This window comes from Trachinotus anak, unplaced genomic scaffold (assembly GCF_046630095.1).
Source record: "Trachinotus anak isolate AG129_WGS33_773 ecotype Australia unplaced genomic scaffold, CSIRO_AGI_Tana_v1 ptg000013l, whole genome shotgun sequence".
Lineage (NCBI taxonomy): Eukaryota > Metazoa > Chordata > Actinopteri > Carangiformes > Carangidae > Trachinotus > Trachinotus anak.
In genome coordinates, this window is record NW_027273864.1 from 20,562,525 (window position 1) to 20,586,796 (window position 24,272).

General features: G+C 40.1%; 2 protein-coding genes across 4 annotated transcripts in view; one reads left to right on the forward strand and one right to left on the reverse strand.

Moving 5' to 3' along the window:
• The window catches only part of kif5ab (kinesin family member 5A, b), a 59,766-nt gene extending 52,353 nt beyond the window's left edge, over positions 1-7,413 (reverse strand). For both annotated transcript variants that reach the window (XM_071494807.1, XM_071494806.1), the window contains exon 1: positions 6,392-7,413. In XM_071494807.1, the coding sequence (XP_071350908.1) occupies positions 6,392-6,517 (126 nt within the window). In that variant the 5' untranslated portion in view covers positions 6,518-7,413. The remainder of the gene's footprint in view (positions 1-6,391) is intronic.
• Positions 7,414-8,450: 1,037 nt separating this feature from the next.
• Positions 8,451-23,040, forward strand: dctn2 (dynactin 2 (p50)). Of its 2 annotated transcripts, none has more exons than XM_071494360.1 (14): positions 8,451-8,657; positions 8,973-9,041; positions 12,955-13,051; positions 13,983-14,044; positions 14,271-14,369; positions 16,397-16,557; positions 17,183-17,336; positions 17,600-17,665; positions 17,901-17,939; positions 18,128-18,205; positions 18,579-18,650; positions 19,696-19,798; positions 20,925-21,016; positions 22,185-23,040. In XM_071494360.1, the coding sequence occupies exons 1-14, from the start codon at positions 8,622-8,624 to the stop codon at positions 22,269-22,271; spliced, it is 1,215 nt and encodes a 404-aa protein (XP_071350461.1). In that variant the 5' UTR covers positions 8,451-8,621; the 3' UTR covers positions 22,272-23,040. The 2 variants fall into 2 exon arrangements, with proteins under 2 accessions (XP_071350461.1, XP_071350460.1); XM_071494359.1 differs by having other exon boundaries at positions 8,484-8,657; positions 8,973-9,053; positions 12,961-13,051.
• The last annotated feature ends 1,232 nt before the right edge of the window (positions 23,041-24,272 follow it).

Below are 24,272 nucleotides of genomic sequence, written 5' to 3' on the forward strand. Positions count from 1 at the left end.
AATGAAGATGAACTGAAGGAAGTGGCAGCTAATATCCTGTTGAGTGTGGCTGCTGCCTAAATTGGTGCCAGTATAATATTAATATTAGGGAAAAGATGAGAGGGGGAGCTGGCTGCCCATATTGGTATGGGGTTGCTGGTAGCTAGATTGGGTTCTCCACAGTTTAAAGCAGGACAAGTTAGCCTTAAAGCAGTGGTGATTAGAATATCAATTTTGCTCTTGAAAGAAAGCAAAATTAATCTCAGCAAGTCTGTTTCTCATTTTGTAGACCCTCACTTCTCACGGGCAGTTTGGCACTTGATGTTCAGATTCCTGATTGACAGGAGCCCCCCCCCCCCCCCCCCTTCACTGAACTTCTCCTCTCACATCTTCCCAAAACTACTGCTGAGTCATGAGGAAATGAGCAGCGGAATCATTACACCATGAAATACAGCCAGACAGAGAAAAATATAGTGAGGCTTGTATTGAGGAAGAGAGAGGCAGAAAGGCAGAAAGGCAGAGAAAGAGAGAGAGAGAGAGAGAGAGAGAGAGAGAGAGGATGAGGTCTGATCCCAAGTGGTAGCCGTTCTGATGGAAGTGGCCAACGGGAGAAATGAGTGCAGATCCTGACCCTACACAGCAATCCCATTACACTGCCTAATTGGATAGGGTGTGTGCACTGCAGTGATAGAATTAGAGCAGTAAAGTGGAGGAGCAGGGGAGCCCTTTGGACCTCCATTTCTGATTCTGTTTGGTTTGCAGACGGTTAGAGCTGTTGCAAAGAAATATTCTTGAGGAGACACATCTCCAGCAGAACTATAAATAACAAACGGTACGAGACAGGTAGACTCTACACTGCGCCTGACATGGACTGGCAACAGCTTGTTCCAGCAGCAGCTGTTTTCTTCTCCTATTTTCTACCTTGGTGCCTAATCAAGGAAGGGATAAGAGAAGAAAAGAGAATGTGCATGATGGGAGAAGAGCCGCAGCCCCATTGGAAATCAGAATGCTTTGAAATCTAGTGGCTGCTGATGAATAATTGGTTAATTCTTAATCATATTGCATACCTATTTTCTGCAAGAGTAGCACACCTTATGATCTTAGTTCATTTTCATTAATCTCAGAATGAGAAACTAAGCGCCATCTTGCAGAAAGAGCAAAGCCAAAATGAGAATTGTGAGCTTCAGGCAGTGTATACTCCATCTCTGTGAACCTTTTGACAAGACTGTTCTAATCCTCTATTCTTTCCACAAAAGTAAACAAGGTGGATGTGTTTCACAGCCGTAAATACAGCAGCCTTTACCACTACAGAGTTTCTATAGAAGACTTGTAAGCACTCAAGGGAGCGGCAGCCAGGGAGAAATCCATAGAATTATAAATGGTGTGCAGAAAATAGAGAATCAATAGTGCTCTAATGCGCACATTTCAATTGAGTACACTAATGTCGGTGGAGGGACCCATTTCATCAGGAACAAGTTGACCCTCCTTGCTATCTATCACGGTCAACCAAAGCAAATAAAAATCAAGAAGGTTCCATATGACCATGGCAGGGAGGTCAATGTAGAGGTTAAGGACATGATGTAATGAGTTTTACAAACTACAGTCAACACAACCACTCAGCATACACACACACACACACACACACATACACACACTCATACCCTGAGGCTGAGTCTGACAGGATAATTGCTGACAGTTTGGGTAACAAACATGAAGAAGAAACTTTTTGTTTTTATCTTTCGGACAAAAACTAAATCTCTGGGATGCAGGCTCATTAAAATGTACCTCTAATACTGGAAAGTAATGGTCCATGATAAGAGGATCCCACAGTTTCAGTGACACAATGACCTATAGTTTAAGAGACACTGTGGAGCAAATCCACTGTGGAGATTTACAGCTCACTCAAAAACAGTTATGCTTAGAAATGCAGTGGGATCTTTGTTAACAAGTTGTGTCATACTCCCTTACCCCCTTAAGTTAAACTCAGCCCAAGCGTGCAGCTAAAAATACGCACAAGGGTTTACAACAATGGCAACCAAATGAAGCATAAAATTATTTCATTTTGGACAAAGGGAATAAAAACGATGCTGTTCATCCTCTGGAGCACCAGTGAGGCTTTTGCAGCTTAAAACAGCTACAATCATAGAGGCAAAAGCACAGGTTTTTTTTTTTATTCATAGGACACCTAACTCATATCTCATCATCATACGCTGCCACAGGTATGATGCATATAATCATACAATCTATTTTTAATCAGCCTAGCCCGTGTACAGTTCATATGGCACTTGCGCGGGCATCTATATGTCATCGCCTGCAAGCAAGAAAGAAAAAATTCCATCTCTTGCTGCCTCTGAGTCAGCCATGATCCATTTATTTATTCATAGAACTGAATCCAAAGCGTGATTCATCATGGCAGTCTTTTTCGCCTGCCAGAAGATTTGGAGGGACAATCTGGCCCCTGTGACGCGATGTTATTCCAGACAGTGAAATACTAGAGACAGCTGATACTGAAGACACAAAGGCTGCGCCTTGAGGCCGTGCAGGGTGAATATGGTTATCGCTGTCACATATAACCACAGAACGCTGCAGGGCTCCACAGGTGGCCTAGCATGTGACGTGAAAAGGCACAAGAGAAAGAAACTAATAATAGTAAACACATTCATTTTTGTGTCACACAGGTAGAGGATATAACATATTGCAGCTGCCATTAAAATTACTCACGGGAAAAATATTGTGTCAACGTCTCAAAGTGCTTCAAGGAGTCTGTCTCACTTGTGGATGTAGAGCAGAGGCATTTCCTGTTTATCTGTGTTTTATGCCAACACAAATGCGTTTCTCTGATGATGAAACCTTTGCTGCATTACAGGGTTCGGGGTTGATCGAGTGATTCTGCTCAGTACTCGGTGAGTTAGTGCTGCTGCTACTGCTTGCTTGTAGCACTACTGTTGCACTGCTGCTGCAGATATGGCATTGATTCCTTCTATTACAGCAGCGAAGTCACCAAACCTCAGGTTGAAGTCGATTCTTCAGTCACCAGTATGAACTGTAAGTCCCACATTCAAGTCACATCAAGTCAAATTGAGTTGAGTTCTTGAGTTTGAAAACTAATCAATAATTTCATATTAGCAATTGATCCCATAGAATTATCAGCCAACTCTGTAGCTCTCCTTGGCTCTATGGACAGTTTAGCATGTTCCAGCTCATTGTTGTGGTTCTATGGGCCACTGCTTTATTGTTTTGATTCATTCTCAATGCTCTCATCTGCCTCATTTCCTGCCACAGCAGGCAGCTAAGAAAATGCTCTGACAAACCCACTGCATGCTACTGGCCCAGCTACAAAGGGTAGGCAGACAAATTGTGTAACTAGCTGGTGAACACAGTGAAGGAGCAGCAGCTAAATAGATATTTCCCACAGGAGTTGGATGAAGAGGAAAACATCCAAGTAGCAAGAAACTCCTAAAGGAGGCAGAGTGTTTCTCTGTGTCTGCTCGATATAAACTGGCAACTGTTTGCTGACTAGCCACTTTATAAAATTATGATATGTCAAAGGAAAAATCAATTCATGCTGTTTTTTTAAGCAAAGCCATGTAACTTTTGAAGGAAGACATAACACAAGCTTTCTCTTACAAATGAAAAGTTGAATTCCTAAGATATATAATGCAACCTTGTTCTATACATTCAGTGTTTCTGCTGCTTGTTTGCTATCTTCATGTTACTTATTTACTTGTGTTACTGTTACACTGTGTTTCAGCCTGACAACAAAAATATCTGTTCAGTTGCTGACTGAATAAACTTGGCAAATAAAGGGAAGTCCCATTATCCTGTCATTGCCATTTGTGGCAACAATGGTCACACCTCAGCAAATGTTACATCATCTTACTTGTTTTCTAAGGTGCCTTTATATTGGGAGACGCTCATATTGAAAATTAAGTTGACAATTACAAGGATGCATAGCTAATGTTAAAGTTGATGTGTCAGCTTCAAATGCAAAACTCACCGCCAAGTTGATTTAAAGTCTTCTGTGTTTGAGTCTGGCCTGCACACATATTTTCCCAGTCAGATTTCACCTGTTTACAATGTTTTGGGACCCCAGAGACGCTCGATCATGAATTCAGAGCACACCGACAGGCCATCTTCCCTGATCTTTAATCTCTCCAAGTTTCCTCCTGCCTGCCACCCAGGTGCAGCCAGGCCATCACTCAACAACTCAAATCATTGCCTCTGTCAGTTAACAAGTTCTGGAAGGGGCCTTCTTCGAGCAGACAAATGTGGGGCCATCAGCGCTGCCCAGATACGAATTGTATTTATCAACCGTCAGAATGCGAGTGCTTAGCTGCTTCTACAGGGTCGCTGCAGCATGCCTGTTTGCCTGCCGGCCTGATATTTTAAATCCTGATCAAATCTGACGGCTGCAGCATTTCAACTCTCAGGAGACATCTTTTTCTTTTTCAACTTCATCTGAGAGTGTTCCAGAGCTACAAGAGAAGCAAAACACACAGACACTCTGAAGACATTTGCATGCTTAAAACCCGCTCTCATCCTACAGGCCTCCAAAGTAATTACATTCACAAAGATGGAAACCGCGCACATGCTTTTGTGATTAAAGTCATCTGAATGGAAGGAAATTGAGGGGCAGTTAGTGCATGAAATGACTGGAAATATGTGTTTTCCAGACATTATCAGTTTTGAATGCTCCAGCTGCCACACAGACATGTTGGCAGGGAACAATAACAGTGCAGTGTGTATGTTTTTTTTGTCATAGTGATAGATCACAGTTCCCTTAACTGCGTAATATAATTTCAGTTCATTTCCGCACCCACAGTTTCAGCCTCTCGTCATCTGTAAGATAATATGAAGTATGCATTTCCTGTCTGACACATTATAGCCCGAATGAAACAGAAGCAATGGCATCAAATTTTAATATTTAAGCAAGTGATTTAAGAACGTGATTCAAAATATTCTGAGATAAACTAAGATGCAATAGTTCAAAACACCACTTAAATGTTTTTTTTTCTTTACACTCCTGTCTTTAAAAATACCCAGAGTACATTTTCACAGTTGCCAAGATTGATGCAAGAATGTATCATTTCAAGCTGTTGTAATACCACCCTGCCATCCTCAAAGAGCATCAAAATAATGTGATAATGAGCCACCGTTCTGCTTGTTGAAGACATCCTGCTGCTACAGCCAGGATATACACGGCAGTCACGCAGGGACATCTGCCCCAGCGTCTTGCATTTCAATGTGCGTGCGTAAGTGCGTGTATGCAGGTGTGTGACAACAGAGTAAGCTGATGGGGATTTTCTGCTGTCTTCATCATCGCTTGAAGTCAACCCTCAGGCCAAATGGGTGTGGATTTCTCTCTCTCTCTCTCTGTCTGTCTGTGTGTGTGTCAGTGAGTGTGTTTGTTATGTGTGTGTAACTCACATACGTGCATGTTTCTGTACATGCATGCATGTATATTTCTGTATGCAGGCTTGTGTATGTAGGGGTGTGTGTGGAGGTGTTAGCCTTGGCCCTGGTGTGCTTTACATCTAAACAATGAGAACATTTGCATAGACTGCTCTAATCTTCCTCCTGCAGGCCACTAATTTAGCTAAAAATGTAAATGGTGAGGGGATTACAATCACACTGTTAACCTCAGCCTCTGGCATGTATTCATCACTCTGATAAACATTTTATAGTTTGGTTCATATTCATTGTAGTGACAGTAATCATCAGCACAAATCATTAGTTTGCGCTGAGACAAAGCCAAAATCCATTTACTAGTGAGAAACAACCCACAGAGCATAATTATCTGTCATATTAGATCTGCAGCACCTGATAATTCACTGGCGCATTAAAGGTTTTCTTCAAGAACTATCAGCAACATCAGTCAATCCTGTATGATTATCTGAGGCAGGAAGCACACCAAAATCCAGCAGATCGATACCCCAGAAGAAATAAATGATAAGGCACAGTGTGGGATCACAAAGGTGGAGTCAAGATGCATTCTTAAGAGTTCTTTTTTATTTTATCACCATGTTGGCTTGTGGAATTCATTGATCTTGGGCTGAATTTCAAAAACAAATAGATGATGCTGGCAAATTATCCAAAAACATGATATGAGTGTCTGCTCATCATTTTGATCTACCCTGAATTTTCTGCAAGGCTTACCCTAAATGAGAGATTTTGGGCTTGGTGCCTTTTAGTGGCAGCATCACACACCTGAATGATGCAACATGCTGATGAGAATATTGATAGGGGCTATACTTAGTTTGATGCCAGTCAGAAGCCTTGACGCCTCCAGTCTTGTCTGGCCAGTGCATTTGATGTGTGTGCGAGATGGAAAGTGTAACCCCCAGCGTTAGCGTTCATGGGCTGCACGGAGAGGTGACAAAATAAAAAGAAGGGATCTTTAGAAATAACTTACCCCGAGGATGACTGTGTCCTCTCCCTGAAATATTGGGATGAACTTATCTCCGCGGATAATTTCGGATTTGTTCAGTGGACGAAATCGACACAACACCTTGATATTGCATTCTGCATCATCAGCCATTGTGCAAAAAAATAAAAATCGTCTACGCGCTCCCAGAAGAGAAAGAGGAATTTATAAAAGCTTATTCAAAAATAAAATCCCTGTGCAATCTTTTCCCGCAAACCACCTGGACGCAGGCTGAAACCATCGGCTATACCCACATGCAAAGCGAGGCTGGCAGGCGAGGCATATGGAAGAATGGACTACTACGAGTTTTGGGAAGGACTAAAGCCAAATTCATTAAAGAAATCTAAAACGAAAAGAAAAGAAAGCCACTTTGAGAGTGTTTCTTGTTCAAAATATCCTCAACCCCAAACTCAGGTGCGGTTGAGCTGTGGGCAACAAATGGAGAGTTGTGAATGGGGAGTACAGTCCACACTGGTCCGGTCGGCAGTGTCTGGAGAGGCTGCAGGCTCCTCAGGAGCATGCCTTGCATCACTGTCATCCCTGCTCTCTCGCTGGGGGCGGGGCGTGGTAAAGTAGCGACTCAAATCCTCTCTCATCAGCATCACTGAGCAGAGGGGCCGAGGAGCAGGGAGAAGAGCTCCAACTCTGTCTGTTATTCCTGCTACCACAGTTATACTGGCTTCGACGTAGAAGTTGTGAGACCCTTAGTTTTAACCAAATGTCGGCAACTTGCGCAAAAGCTGAAATTATTGCCGGTATCTGGTGAGATGTTTCCTGTGCACAGTAGACTAGTTGTAAGAGTTGAGGGGAGCATCTCTTCTTTTCAGTTATGCACCAGACTGGTCGCCATGGTAATGCAGTGTTGCATGACTGGATTGTCATGTGGGAACCAAAGGCTCCATCATGTTTGGTCAGAGATTTAAAGGTCTCTATTGATGTAGCACTGCACTGCCATAAAATTAGGGAACCTGCAAGACAGATAACAAAAATCTAAGTCAAAGATATTCTGACTTGTAGTCCCTAGTAAAATCATTGGCTGTCAATAGAAAGAAGAGGAACATCTTTGTCAAAACACATTTTCATTTGTCCATAAATCTATGACAGCTGGTCAAACACAAGTTTTCTAATAGCGTATGAAAGACTGCTACCAAGTTAGCAGTTAATGTATGACACTTCTGATGCTACTTTCATTGTATGTATGTTAGACATAATAAAATGTAATGTGCAGTATCTTACATATGTTCATACAAGAAAATTATTCCTACACTGTGCATGCATTTTGCTTGCAGTAATTTAATAATGAATCTAAGACATGTAATTCATATTACTATAAAATATGTTTTAATGGCATGAAACTAGGCATAGGGGTTAAAATAGCATAGTAAAACATTATTATTATTATTATCTTTTTTTATTAATATATTATTTACTGGTTCTCCTCCAATGTGGCAACCAGGTTATGGAAATAAATAGAAAGTAGGTAAAATATTGACGAACATTGTAACATAAATGATAAGCTAAGTGAAACAAGAAACATAAAACAGTGCTTTGTGATACCTAACAGCCACTTTAGGAAAGGTGGATATTTTTTTCCCAACAGAGTGAATGATCTTCTCATCGACCATCTTTGGTCCATTGATTGAGTTGTTTGCGTACACTGTACATAAAAAGGCTGTTTGCACGGGCCTTTAGCGCCACCATGTGATGACTTTGTTAAAGTTCAACCATGTAACTGTTGAAAATAAACACGAACTAATTTTTGTTGTTGAGGCAATTAGTTGTTATCTATATCATGAGTGCAACAGCATATATTATATAGGAAGAAAAAAAACAAATAAAAAGATGCTACACAACAGCGAGAGGTCTGTGAAATCAAAGAATTGTATTGGTCAAATTGAACGCATGCGTAAAAGACGCTCCACTTTATTGGGGATGTTCGTTTTGTTGCCATTGGTAGGCCGTCGACTCTTCCACAATGATTTAAGCGAACATAGCACCGCCCACTCGCCTGAGCTTGCGAGAAACCCAACGTACACGCTGTCAAATCAAGCTAGTGACCACATCAGCTTGGAAACGTCCGCCGGCTGAGAGACTGCTGGCTCATCTGTCGCTAGCTTTTGTTGCAGTTCGACACGGTTCATCGATAATTTACACGTTTTGAGAACTGCAATCATATCCTGTCGTGATTTGTTGCTCTCGTCTCTCCTTCCCGCTGACAATGGCTGATCCTAAATACGCAAACTTGCCGGGAATTGTAAGTGGCTAATACTAGCAGACAGATTAGCTATATTGCTATATGTCAACGCTAGCTCCTAGCTGTGACAGCCAACTTCACCAACATGCCTGCTGTTGACTCAGTTGTCTTTTTATTGTCTGCAGTAACTATACAACTAATAACTGCACATTCCTTAGTTGCTAGATTTTCCGGTAACATGGTGTGGTGCGATACAAAAGCAACGGTGGCTTGTTGTATGCGTGTTGTTGAATGGGCCGGGGCGTTGGCCAGGCTAACGACAATAAACGGGATATCTGTTCGTGTCATACATTGTTTACCTATTTGTTTCAATAGGCCTTTAACGAGCCAGACGTCTATGAGACCGGCGACCTTCCTGAAGATGACCAGGCTCAGTTTGAGTCGGTAAGTGGACGTGTTGTATTGACGGGATTTGTCAGGTTGCAGACTGTTACTTGGCTAATTTGCTGCACAGTAAGCTAATCTAACTAGCTAACCAATGTTAATACTTAATATATCCTGTCTAACTACCGATTTCTTCATTTTTTCCAATGTGCATTACGCCTACCACGAATAAATACTTACTCATGTAATCACCTGCCTTGTTATTACACTGCCTACATGGCAAAAAAACTGATTGTAGGTCAGCAGTACTATATTAATACATTCAAGTAATCTGATGTCACCTAATGTTAATTACTGAGTCGTTATAAGTTATATTTAAGTTCAGCAGTCACAGTTAGTCTGCATTCATGTTGCCTTTACTAACTCTGTTGGACAAATCTGAAAATGCTCTTTGTCATCTATCAAAGGTTGTAAGAGGACATCTACACTAATTCAGTAAGCATCATGAAGTCAAGAGGTGGCTATACACTCATTGTTACACAGTTTATTAAGTACACTCAGCTAAAATACATGCATTCATTCAATCAGTCCCACCTTCATGAAGGTTTTAATGTTCAGTATTGTATTAAATTTTGTTAGTTTTAGCTGGGTGTTTCTTATAAACCCACAAGTAAGCATATAAACAACGCTTGACTTCATGATGCTGAATGAATAATTAAGAAAAGCTGAAGTTTCCAAAAAAATATTTCGGAGTATATTTAGTTCGTATATCATTGCAGATACCAGGCAGCACTTTTCAAATTACTATTTAACATATCTTCCATATGTCATGCGTGTCAGTAATCTGCTTGTTTACACATGGACTTTAACACTAAACTGTCATCTGAATTTAGTGGTGGCATTGCTATAGTTCAGTTTTCCTTAACTGTGCTGTTGAGATTTGCTTTGTAAAACAGTCAAGAGCTGCTGGATTGACTTTGCTTTAAAATGTTTGGGCTTTTACTGACCAGTTGAGTGAATCCTAATTGGCATTTTCCCTTCCATGTGTCCACATTCGTTCTTCCCATACCCTTGCCCTTGTTTTGACTCTTCCCCACCCTTCCTGGAACCCTAGTTTGTACAAGTAAGACTGGCTCCGTTTTACTCTCAGCGAGTTTAATGCCATGCTTTTTATGCACGTTGTTTTAAAATCTCATGTCCACTTTTCCTACCTTTATTGATTGGGATGAAATGAGGAATAGATTAATGGAGTGACCCCTTTGTCCTCTGTAATTCATAAATTTTTGATTGTTTTGAAGTGCAAGAGATTGATTATTTTCCTCCTGTTTGTGTTGCTCATTTAAACTTTTCAAGGTAATAATGATGTTGATGGCCCTTCAGTAGCACCTAAATTCACTCTTTCACTCAGCCATGCTTTGACAAAGCAGCGAAGGCTCGACTGTGTGTCTGTGTGAGTGTGAGGCTCTGACAGGAGAAAGAGAAGTGTTTATTTGTTTTAGAGATTTCCCTTGTTAACCTGTCATCATGCTCTAACAATTGCTTCCTGGCTAACCACTTTATTCTCACTAACTAGACATGTTAAAGGCCCCTTTACACTGTGTGATAACATCATGGAGGTTCATCGCATATCAGATGGACATAAGAAATGGATATAATACATAATAAAATCTGAGTCACTACCTGAGTTAGACTGTTAGTTATTAATTTTGAGACATGTCAGATTGTTTGACGAATGTCAGGTAAATCATAGCGTCATGATGTAAATAGGAAAAAAAATGCAAGCAGAAGCAAGCCATCAACTTCACTTTCGTATTTCGAAAATGCAATCAGACGCAAATTCATCTTTGGTCTTGGTCATGGTATTTCTACTTCCCACAAGATTTTCTTCTTTGCCTGAGTGGCACAAATTCATTTATATTTTTGTTTTATGCCTATTATTACTTTATTCAAAAATGTAGTACGCACTGAACCTTCAGTATACATTGTTGCATTACTCAGTGTATACTGCATCATTTTATGTAGGGATGTACAGATAGGTGTCTGCACCAGAACTGATGTTATTAAGTGGATCAGGTATTGGCCAGATGTGATCAGTCCACGTTGAGATGACAGTTTCTGTGTCGTTCCAAATTTTTGTTTTTCTGCTATAACTTATGTCCATTCAATCACAGTGTGCTGCAGACTCACTTTCTAGTGCCATAGCTATTCCTACCCTCATGTTACTTTATAGGAAAAAGAAGTTGGATTGGTATGTCCCTATTTTCATACCATATTCTGATGATTGGTTTGTAAATGGTGGTCATAGCAGCAATGGTGTTGAAAATTTCGTCCTAAATTTCTAACACTGTCAGATCTTTTGACACAAGAATCCTTTGGTCATCAAAGCTCTAAATCAGATTGATGGACATGTCTCTCTGTGTGACTTAGGATCCAGGATGATCAAAGATATCACTACGTTTGTCTGGGACAGCCCAAAATCACACTGTGTACAGGGGCCTTAGCTATTGTATAACAATATACTTCATTAACTGCTTTAGTTAAGTCTGACAGATTCATTTAGGATAACTATGTTATTAAGAATGATTTATGATAGATATCAATTTCTGTAACACAATGCCTTTTAAATGTCTTGACTCATTTTAGGAACCCTTAAACCACCAGTTACCCTTCATTCTGACTCATGATTTTTTTAATTTTTTTTTTTAACACCACTCCCTTACATCCATAACATAATGTTGTGAGACCTACATTGCCCTCCATGAGAGCATATGGTCACACTGCATTATAAAGTACAACATAGCATCTCAAAGAGAAAGTAACTTGGTGGTTTTAATGGACCATCATACCACCCTGATTCGGGGAAAAGAGAAAGAACTGGAGACATCACAAGCTCTCTGAACAAAGTGTCTCCGGGGTTTTTAGCAGCAACTCTCAGAACACTGCTTTCTTTCTTATCTTTCCCCGACCCTGGCCGACTGTTCCTGTTGTGTGCATGGCATGTGATAACCATATTAATCTGTGTTGTCTCTCTCTCTCTCTTTCTCTCCCCCCTACTTTTTTCTCTCCCTCTGTTCTTCCGTTACTTTCTCTAACTCTCTTTGGAAACCCAAGGAGCTGGTAAGAGCCTGACTAACTCTCCTCCTCTTACCCCACGCCCTCCTCTTCCTCCTCCCTCCCGATATCTGTGTAACTGTCTTGTGTTCTGTGTGTTTTGTTGGTCTGTCTTTTTATCCGAACCTGTGTGTGAGCCCGGACTCATGTCATCTATCTGTATGTGTCTGTGGTGTTTTAATCCCACTCATAAACTCTAGTTCATCAATATTGATCACAAGGAGGTGTTGATCAAATGACAGTCTTTTGTAAAATCACTAATCAAAGAACCATCATTTAGAAATGTGAATGTAGTGTCTTCTAGCTTTAGTTTTGCCTTTTTCATCCATGTTAACTGAGTAGATCTATGTCACACTAGGTATATATTTTTGTGATGAGTTATATATTTTTACAATGAGAAATCTTTTGAAGGTATTACTCATCAGATGACACAATCAGGCCTCAACATGGCTGTGATATCTAATTGTTCAATGGACTCTTGCCTGCTATTCTAAATTATGTTGAAATCATCTGGTTAACTCCAAGTAATGGCTGCAAAGCTTCTGCAGAATTTCATGATTCATGGCTACAATTTGTTAGGGTATCTGACCTTGGTGAGTGATTGTGCACCCGTGGGCTCAAACACATAATTCAGTATCTTTGAAATCATATTTCTGGAGCAATGATCAAGTGTAGGATTTCCTCTCAGATCTTACCAACCTGCCAACATGCTTCACGTCTGCCTTGGGCTTTGAGCCTTTTTGCTCACTGACTCAGTAAACCAAGGCTCATTTGAAGTGTTTGCTTTCTCTATAGTCTTACATGCACTCTATGATTTTGTTCATGTTTATCTGACTTTATTTCCTGGTGTTTCCAATGACAGGAGGAGCTCTGCAGTGACAGCGTAGAGAGGATTGTGGTCAACCCCAACGCAGCCTATGACAAATTCAAAGACAAGCATGTCAGCACCAAGGGACTTGGTCAGTTTGTAATGAATGAATGAATGAACAAATTTATCTATGAACTTATCTATGAATGTTAACAAGTGTTGTCTGTGTCTCTAAAGCCTGATATAACTTATTTCTCTGTGCCATCAACCTCCATTATTGTACACTAACTATTAAAAACACATCAATGAGCTAAACTGTTGCACTGGGAGAGACAGTCCTCCATGAAGATGAACATAGGCGCTCTGGTTTATTTTGAGTTGACCCCACAAACCAAAGCGCTGAATCTGCAGCTGAAAAATAGTCCCCAACAAACACACAAATTACTCCTCTTTGAGTAATATTTTCTAATAACTACAGGAAACAATTGCTAAAGAGTTTTATAGTTGTTAAAAATGAAAATGTATATACTGTTATTAAAGATTTACATCTTTAGTAGGGAGAAAGGGTATTGGGCTCAGAGCAACAGACAGGAAGTCAAGACAAACATACTGTTGGTTTTTGTCTATTTATGGGATTTGTTGACAATAACTGGAGACAAAACTAAAGCATACCACCAGCCTTATACAGAAGTTATGCAGTTATATGGCAGCATTGCTGTTAGTAAGGAATAGTACACAAAACAACATTACTATCATCTTTTTATAATATATTTTTTTACAAAATACAGTATTTAATCTTACTGGAGAAAGAAATATAGAGAATTATAAGTGACTATAAGTAAATACAAAACATTCAACATTACACACAGTACCCTTTTGCAAAATGTAAGACTCACAAACAGCTGCTATTGCTTCAAAATGTTGCCCTTCCATTTTGGCTATAACAAAACTGGTCCATAACTTTGGTGATTTAAAACCCCAAATCTTGTTCTGGCTGAGTCTGAACTTCACACTGACTCCAGTCTGCTTTTTTGTGTCTGTGTCTTGATTTTTCTTACAACTCATTTGTTTCCTTTTCACAGACTTCTCAGACAGAATCAGTAGAAGCAGAAGAGTGGGCTATGAGTCAGGAGAGTTTGAAATTGTGAGTACCTTCTGTTCAACAGAAATGCATCACTTCACTTTTTATTCTTTTAGAAGGCATTTCATTTTGAGGATAACACCACCATTATGATTTTTATTTCACACGCTACATGTGTTTTATGATAAAATCAGACTCTGAGATGGTGTTGACTTTCTCTCTGCTAGACCCATTTTCTTGTCGTGTAATATTCATACATTTTTTTTCTTCCACTCTCCTCTTTGTTAAGCTTGGAGAGGGCTGTGGAGTGAAGGAGACGCCCCAGCAGAAGTACCAGCGCCTGGTGAACGAGATCCAGGAACTCACTCAGGAGGTGGATGCCATCCAGGTGAACTGACAGCACGACGCACACACGTACTCAAGCACACTTCTCCTTTGTCTGTAAGACTTGGCAAGTGATGGTGCACACTGATTATCCAGCCTTTGTCTTGCTGTCTGCGCCTCTTAGTTAGAACAATTTCAGAGGTGTAATATTTATGTCTGGTTCTTACTGTTGCACAGTTCTTACTGAGAAACGGATCCAAAGCTCAGTATGGTGCGTTCACTGAAGCTTTAAATTCACCCTGAGAATGAGTTTTGATTAAAACCAGTGTAGGGAATTGCATTTCAGACTTACAAAGACCCCACAACCCAGACACTAATTAAAGCTTGAGTGTCATTAACTTGCATGCACACAGAGCTGGGTCTGTTGCCGTATGAGTCCAGCACCAAATTCCAATTCAACCCATGAATTGGCAGTTTCAGTGACAGCAGCTGTTGGTTTAGAGCTCATGCAGGTCATACTGACAGAATATGCAGCCTTACTGGGGAACAAGCTGTTTTTCTGCCACAGTCTCTAAATTTAGACTTATGAAAGACCTCCTTGTGGCAGTTGACATGCTCCAAGTGATGTGTTTTAAATGTAAGAGTCAAAGACTGCGGGCTTGGGTGAGAACATACTTTAATTCGCTTACACAGGCAACATGACTTAGATGGAATGGCATAGTTTCAGTTAACTTTTCATGCAGGCATCACACCAGAAATCTGAGCATTGTGTCTGACAACAGTATAACATTACTTCATGAAATATGCTTTGTCATTGCAAGTGTTAGAGGAAAGTTCTGGCATTTTTCAACATGGTTGTTATTCTTTGTAATTGTGGCTGTTCTGACTGGTCAAAATAACTTTGCACTTGCCACTTGCACTTCCTGGGGAAAGCACTGCAAACCTCCTAAAGCTTTTATGTGGGGTATCTGCAGGTCTCAAAATGTTTTACAAAGCATGGAATGCAGTTTACTCAAAAAGGCCTTAGAAGGTCTTAAAAAGTCTTAAATTGCATTTACAAAAGTGTTAAATATATTTCTCTTTCTTGTCGCAGGCAGGAATGTATTTGTATGTGATTGTGGGCTAAATTAAGTTACACACCTATAACTAACATAAGGAATGCTATGACTGTGGATTGTTCATGCAGGAGGCTGTTTCAGTCAGCTGCATCAGTAGGTGCATCTGCAGGATCTGTAGCACTGTCACTACTGCTACATACAGTAAATTCATTATTCTGTGTGTGTGTGTGTGTGTGTGTCTGTGTGTGTCTGTGTGTGTCTCTGCGTCTTCATACCAAAATGTGGTCTCTGGGAAAGCTACTGTAGCAGGAACTTGTGCATACTTTGACAGGTATTTATATGTCTGTGGACAGGTTTTTGTCAATGCGATAGCACCACAACTGTGTGAGATACAGTCAGGAAACTTTACAGGTGTGTAGTTGGGCAACGGGGCTGGAAGCATGGAAGGGGCCATCAGGCGCCCGCCTTGTGCCCCTGGCTCACATTCGTTTTAAGCCATGGATCACTGTATCCCTCAATCATTCCTGTTCACTAAGACTTTAAGAGACCTAGAGATCCTCATCTTCCCAAATCACATCAGCTGTGACACCTGTCAACATGGTGACATTCTGATCCATGAGTAATCTGTAGTCAAATGCTTGTCTCCAAGTCCAAACAGAAGTAAACAGAGAAATTAGCTGGATTAGTTATTATGTTTGGTTAGCCAGCAAGTAGACCTTTTGCAGTTAGCTACAATAGCTAATCCAGATCCTTGTTAAAAATACTGGAATTCCCACTGAATTCTGTTCCATCTGAAACATAATGTCACAAGGTGCTATTTACATGACTAGTGCAAGAATGCGTTTACGTTTTCCGTTTTTTTTTTTTTTTATTTGGCATGGAACATATGTTCTCAGTAAATAACTTATCTGGTTGACCCAGACAGATTTCTAGTCCTTGTTTTCATCAGCCACTGCATTTCTGTTCCAAATAAAAGAAAAACAAATACAACTGTCACTGCTGTCTAGTTACCTTGATGTCCTTTTTCTTGCAGGCTGCCACAAAGGAAAGCAATGCAGAGGAGCGCCTGACCCCAGTGGTACTTGCCCAGCAGGCAGCCCAGCTCAAACAGCAGCTGGTTTCTGCCCATCTCGACTCGCTGCTGGGACCACAGGCACACATCAACCTGGCCGATCCAGATGGAGCGCTGGCGAGGTGAGCTGGAATATGAAATCTGATGCTACAACTTATCAGATCCTGACACAGTGATGAGCTACTAGGCAGGGAATGGATGGAGAGAGGTAGAGGAAAAAGGGAAGTCTGACAAAACAGAAGGATTCAGCAAGAGATCATCAGAGAGAGAGAGAGAGGGGAGCAGGGGAATTCATCTCACCAAGCTATGGACTATAACCCTTATATAAGGAGGGAGGGAGAGAGAGAGCGATAAGGAAAAGGCAGTACAGCTGGTATCAACTGTCCACATTAACCCTGCCAATCTCAGTGTAGCACTACCAGGGGAGCACAAGAACTGATGGACTGGGAAATAAAAACTAGAGAAGGTGAAAGATTAAGTGAGAGAAGGGATAGAGACATGTCGGCACCCAACTGAGCGTGAGGGAGGGGAGTTGAGGATAGAAAGGGAAAGGGGCTGTGACACAAGTGAAAGAAAGGAAACTGTTCTAAAAAGATCAAAGCTCACATTGACCTTGACGTTTACTATGGAGTCTGTAAAGACTGGAAGCAAGAGACGGGGGAGGAACATGGATAAAGCAGCACATGGGGCTGATAACAATATTGAACATATAATCCTTTTGTGTCTCCCTTTCCTTCCGTCCCGCAGGCGTCTGCTCACCCAGCTGGAGGCAGCCAAGGGCAGCCGTGCTGGCTCTGCAGGAGACAGCAAGCCGACGGCATCAGCCAAGGGCCCAGATGGAGTGGTACTCTATGAGCTACACAGCAGACCAGAGCAGGAAAAATTCAACGAGTCTGCCAAGGTAAAGTGGAAAGGGAGATGGAGGCAGCAGAGTCAAGTGTCTGGGATGAATGCACTCACAAAATGAACAAGTGTTTGAGCGGTATGATCTCCTCGACGTGTTTTTGTTTTCATTCTCATGAGAGCAATGTGAGAATATTTGATGGTAATAAACAGGACAAAAGGCAGAGAGGTACGTGTGTGGGTGTTTGTGCGTGTTTGTGTGTGTCTTTTGGGATGCTGTTGTCATTGCCAGCCATGTGTTGCCTTGTTCCATCCCTGTAGATGGCGGAATTGGAGAAGCGTCTAGCTGAGCTGGAGATCGCTGTTGGCTCAGGATCAGACAAGCAGGTACACAGTCTTTCCACACACACGTCCTCTTTAATGCTTTTCTGTCTCCTTCACACTAATTCTGTTTACCTCCTTTTCTCTTTCACTGTCACACCAGCAGAATTTTCATGCTTCTTTTGCCGTGTAGCCATTGACAAAGTGACATTGAAATAAAATCTTCCACTTGGTGTTTGTAAATTATAGCTTCAATGCCTTGTGTTAAAATGTACTTTTCCTCTTTGTTTTTTTGTTGCAGGGACCTCTGAGTGCTGGCGCACAAGGAGCTAGTTTGATGGTAAGAAGTTGACCACTTTCTTGGGAACACACTGTGTGGAGTTTGTCTGTATTCATATCTGTATGTCTGATGTGCAGCCAGAGAACTGGGTCATACTTCAAAGATGACATCAGTTCCAGCTTCCTGCAAGTTTGTTTATTGTTCTTGTGCCAATAGTAACTTGTGTGCGTGCTTGTTTTTTTTTTCAGGACACCATAGAGCTCCTGCAGGCGAGGGTCAGCGCACTGGACTCTGCTACTCTGGATCAAGTGGAGGCAAGACTGCAGGTAAGTCATTTGTGGACAGTGTGCAGCAGGGTTGGGGGAGAAAGGAGGCTTTGGGTGTTAAAAAACTGATCAATTAAAATTTGATTACGTTCTGATGTGTACCGTATCTCTACCATAGAAGCCTTTTGTTTTGAAGGAATACTGAATTATTTGGGATTTAAAGAAATACTGATAAATTTCTTAACTTTTAAATATGTCACGTCACCATTGGGTTTCCTGTGGTGCAGCTGTGAAACACTGTCAGTTTACCACAGTATTGACAGTTCCCTCATCAATATTTTTTTTTGTTTTTTTTTAAAAATCTATCTCAATGCCATAAGTGACATTTTTTGCAAAATCGGAATAAATTACTTTTTTGGTCCTCTCCCATTAGAGTGTCCTTGGTAAGATGAACGAGATTGCAAAACACAAGGCAGCGATTGAGGATGCTGAGACACAAAACAAGGTTGGTAATTCCTGTACATCCATGCAAACTAAGTGCTGTTATCATCTCAGATGCATGTGTGAATGGAAACTCAAAACTTCCATAGAGATGAGATGTTCTTTGTCAGAAGTTGTTTAATATATCCATTAATTTTGCCAGCTCTCTTTTAGTGGCATGGTATTAATTTGGAAAACCACCACTGAGAATTTACAAAGTCAAGCCATACCGATTTTTTTTTTTCTATCAGTGAAGTCTGCATGATGTCCAGGGTAATGTGTTCGTGTGTCTATTTGGCATTAACTGTTGTAAAGTGTTTTACCCTTAATAGGCCAGCAGAGGGCAGGTCATGTTAATTTTATTATTATTATCGTCATTATTGTGAATGATAAAGTGGTTTCATTTTAATAGATTCTAAGGTTATTGTACGTAGTTGTTATATGCTTTGAGAAAATACTATAATTACAATTTACTAATAGGTTGTAACCTATATCATTACTTTTAAAAAGATTTAGAATAGTACAAACACATGCTGTAATGTGAGATTAAGTATAATGTCATTGAACCCACAGTAACCAGGCTCATGTCTTAAGCCATTAAATACAAGTGGAATTGGCAAACCACAATTTGATGGCTGTTTGGAACATCAGCACTTTCCAGTGTATTGGTATGTAAACTGAGTGAACAGATGGTCTGAAAAAAGTTCTAATGAGGGCAGGCCTCGAGTAGCACGAGCAGTATTTCTACTATTCGGTACCTCAGCATCGTGGAGTCGGGTTTGTATGTAGGCGTTGATGTTAATAATAATAAGAAACGCAGGTGGGCAGTCACAACAATGTTGAGACATAGACTACATGGCAGAATTGTCACAGTAACACTGTATTGATTATATACTGATTGTATGAATTTATTCATCACTGTACATTATATCTTTTCAGTACATTGATTATTATATCACTGTACTCTATGGCAAGTGTGTGGCCTTTTGTAAAATGAATATGTTCTAATTAGATGGATGCCTTTTTCTTGGTATTGAATTGCCTGTGTGTGTGTGTCTTTTTCCTCTCAGGTGTCGCAGCTTTATGACGTGGTGCAGAAGTGGGATGCCATGTCCACTTCTACACCTCAGGTGGTGCAGAGGCTTGTCGCTGTCAAGGAGCTGCATGAGCAAGGTAACTCACAGGAACTGAAACTGGTTTATAAGGTTGTAGAGGTTAAATCCTGACACAATATTAGTTGTTGAGGTGTTTGGAAGTGGAGGAGTTTACTGTCATATCACTTCACTCCATGACATTAAATGAATGCACTGGTATTGAGTAATTAGTTCATATTACAAATATTGTAATAATATTGCTCCAGGGGCAGATTTCACCCCAGTAAGGATAATAACAATGAAAACTTGGATAATTTATGTTGTACTCTTTTATGTGAGGGGAGAAGAACCTTGAAATGACACCCATGAGAGTTCAAGGAGAGGATGTATGTAGGTTAGTGGGGGTTGGGAGTGGCATTAAAGATTCAAAATATGTAGGATGTAGAAACTGAACATAACAGGGTGTGAACCCGGATCATGTTTCCAACAGCATTCATGCTGGAAAGTAATACTTGGCCTGAAGATTTGCATCCGCAATGGGGACGTCTGTGTGTGTGAGACAAAAGATGAAAACTAAGCGCAAATGGGATTCAAACGGATAATGGAATTAGCCTAAACCATGCTATTCTATTATAACAAAGGGCAAAAAATCACTGAAAGGGAGACTCAAAATGGTAATAGAATTAGACTAAATCTTGCAGTACTGTTAAACACCCCCTTGGGGAGAAAGAGATGCATGATATTATATATCACATTATCATCTTTTTATTATTTAGCACATGAAAGCAGAACCTTGGCATTAATAGATTATATTGATAATTCATTTCTGAGAGCTGAAAGAGGTCATCTATCATCCAGCCTCTCTTTGCACCGATCTGTCACAGTCTGCAGCTGAAGTCGTCCTCGCTCAATAAGGTTTAGCTGCAGTGATTTCTTTTTTCTCTCCTGATGAATGCAAACAAGCAAAACCAAATGCTTTAATTTTTCAAGCAGTCACTCATCAGTTTCAGATTAAAATTGCACGTGTCTCTACTCCCTTTCACTTTGACTGAGAGAAAAAAAAAAGTTTCATTTTTTTAACCACAATTAAGATTGTTAAAATGAGTAAGACAGTGTTGGTTCTAAAATTTTTCTCCCTGTCTCTCTTCTTCCACCTTTTCATTTCACTTACTCTCCCCACCCCCCACCCCTCCCTTGTCTCATAGCCATGCAGTTTGGCCAGCTGCTGACCCACCTGGACACCACTCAGCAGATGATCAACAACTCTCTGAAGGACAATAACACCCTGCTAACACAGGTGGGAAGTTCAAGCTCTATTGAACTAGTGAGACAAGATAAATATTTTAGAATGCTATTAGAGTGTGGAACTTTATTTTGGCCACTTATATCTTCACCTCATGTGTGAGCTACAACAACCATGGGACCATTGACTGAGTATAACTATCATATTAGACCCGCGGCATTGATAGTCCATGAAAAAAATAGCAAACAGTTTTTGACAATCAGGATTTACTGCTCTCATGTTACAGGAACTAATCTTTACATATAGTTAAGTGTCTTAACTCCGTCTTTTATGCTGAACATCTTGATGATCCTTGATCTTGCTTCTTGTTTGCAGAAGGTTTCTCATAAAAGGATAAAAAATGTTAAGAATTCATAAGAATATGTTACAAATCTCAGCCAATCAGAAATAACCGTTTTTGTATTTGGAATAAATTAGTGTCAGAGGTTTCCTCCATTATACTTCAGGCAGTTTTCAAGGCCAAAAGTAACTAAGTGCAGTGACCTATTAGGACAGAGGCTCTTCACAGCCTCCCCAGGAGTCAATAATCAGTCTGTGCTTTTACAGTTGAGGGTTTCTGGCTAGACGGACAGGGCCGTGCCTTGTCAAATAAAACCTTTATTTTTTTGATGATGTTTGTTGAAACTTAAAATCTTTTGAAGTTAGAAAAGTTCTGCTCTTACTTTAATAATCTTACTTTCTGAAATGGCCCAAAGCTTTAAAGTTATTGAATCTGACATTGACATGCTCTCACAGAAAACAGCATTTCTTATTTAGCAAGCCCAGTTTTTTTTGTAGCCTCCTGGATCATCACTGCGTTATAATGATGTCTTTGAATATCAATTTCACTCATTATTTGTGTGTTTCGACTCCTTGTGAAATTTAGTTTGAATATGCAAGCAAGACTTATGTAAAATATTTCCATTGATTATTTTTATTATCAGTTAACCTGCTAAATATTTTTTTGATAGATAGCCAATTTTTCATCTCTAATCTCATCCCCTGTTCATCATCACTGCTTATCTCCACCGCAGCTTTTTTCCTGCCACTTCTCTCCCCTCTGCTTCATAGATATGTCTTGCACACTTTTATATACACCTTTCCCTCCCAACTCTGATTCCTTCTCTTGTCATCTCTGTCACTTTGTACCTAACTCCCCCCCCCCCCCCTCCTCTTTTCCCAGGTCCAGCAGACAATGAAGGAAAACCTGGTGGCTATAGAGGAGAACTTTGCTGCACTAGACCAGCGGATGAAGAAGCTCTCTAAATAAACGATGGCAGAGTTCGGGCCGGTCCAGGAGAGTGTAGAACATGGACAAATAAGAGTTGGCTAGAGAGCACAGAGAGGGGAATGGGATTTGAGGCTTTCCTTTCTGGCTATCCCTCTCTTGCTCTCTACTCCTGCCTCTGCCTTTTTTTCACAAAGTGGAATGTTAGAAAGTTGGAAAAGATGGAATGACAGAAAAAAAAAAGGAGACCAAATGTTCTTGTCCACCCTCCTCTCCTCCTCCTTTCCTTGCATCAAATTGATATCAACTGAAAACACTTTTCTCCACTCTATACATGCCACTGATTGCAGTCCCCTGTTGAGCTTGTTAAGTTTTAGACTGGATTGTTTTTATAATTATTAGTATTAAACATAAGAAATTCCTCCATTCCTTTGGAACCTCACACTATTGCTAGATTTGTACTGTATACTTTGGTCAAATGAAATGGATCACAGTAATGTTGGGTTGATAGATGACACATTTAAGATGTCAGCTGTGTAAAGAAAAATTAAAAATCAAGATTTATTGTCATAGTGTTGTAGCAGGAGCACGTTTGTGCGAGTGTCAGGGCCAAGTGACGGAAGGAAAGCTTGTAAATATGCCTGTGTACCTTATTGTTTCTTCACGCTCAGTCGCTTGTAACTATATTATTATGACTGAGACCGGACGCCACAGACAAACTTTTAATCTGCTTTGTCATTGCCTACAAGTCAACTGTATTGTTCATCTGTGGTGATGAAAACTGATCAATAAATAAAACAAAGTGCGATAAGTTTGGCTTGTTTTTTTGTTTTTTTTAATAATCACATAATCATAGGCATAACTGCAGACTCCATTCTTGTATCAGCTGGATGGAAAGTATAAAACTTGAAATTCTATAATTATTGTCTTAACTTTGCTGAATGTACTTAAACAATTTAGTGTGTTCTTTTGTTCCCCTTTTATAGAGCATGTGGACATATTTTCAGCCAAATGCCTCGACAGTTGGAAAAATACCAGATCAACGTAGGGCTGATGCAAGGTTACATACTACCTTCTTGAGAGGAGGTATGAGCACAAAAACAAATTCCTGATAATGACTCATAAGCTGTTGGTATTGTGAAATATAGCTGTGACCCTTTGTCATGGAAAACACTTTAGAGTTACAAATTTGAAAATCATATTTACTTCATTAAATTCTGGTCTGTTGCGCAAACAAGTGCTCAAAATCCTAAAAAACTAGACTCCTGTGTGCTATGTGGTTTCTTTATTATAAAAGACCTGTTATGCCCTTTATGAACAACAGGTGGCAGCACAGCATGCAATAAAAAAGGCCAAACACAATGTACACTAATTCAGCTTTCAAAGATATTAATGCAAACTACTTCTTTACATTTAATGTCCCACCAACTCCCTGTAGAAATAACTAACCCTTAAAATGTTAATTTCCTAACAATCCAGTTTGTATTTACAGTTATTATCTCTAAAAGAATAGCAACTTGACAGTTGATGTAGATAGAAAATGTTAATTTTAGTGTATATGATGCCACGGAAAACTACATTTAACAACTTAAGGTATTTAAAAACTTGAGATGCCCAAGATCTTTTCTGGCTAGGGACCTTTGTTGCATGTGATTCCCTATCTCCCTACTGTCAGCTCTTTAATAAAGCGATTAAAAAATGTCACATTAATAATTATCTGTTTCAAAAAGTTTCTTAAAACTTGATTGGACCATTGCTCTAAAGAACTGAAATGCAAGACTTATATTCCTACTGTGAACACGCCCACAGTTGTACTTGACTCTGAATGAAGACATGCAGGAGAGTGAATTCAAGACACAAAGAAAATGTGGAGGAAACAATAAAGCATCCAAGTCAGAAACATCAAATTGGTGTTTTTTTTTAAATGTATCAGGATATAGTCTGACGTTCAGTGTGAATTAACAGAAGGAACTCAGTGAATTACTCTGTGAGGTCAACCTCAAATCCATCAGAGATTAGTAGGTTTACGGAAAGCATTAAAAC

Bases quoted from the DNA above. Each gene is read 5' to 3' on its own strand.
- dctn2 (XM_071494359.1), top strand. From the start codon at position 8,622: ATGGCTGATCCTAAATACGCAAACTTGCCGGGAATT. The intron at 9,054-12,960 runs GTTGTATTGACG...TGACAGGAGGAG, and splicing joins TTGAGTCGGTAAGTGGACGT to CTCTGCAGTGACAGCGTAGA. The intron at 17,940-18,127 runs GTAAGAAGTTGA...TTTTTTTTTCAG, and splicing joins CACAAGGAGCTAGTTTGATG to GACACCATAGAGCTCCTGCA.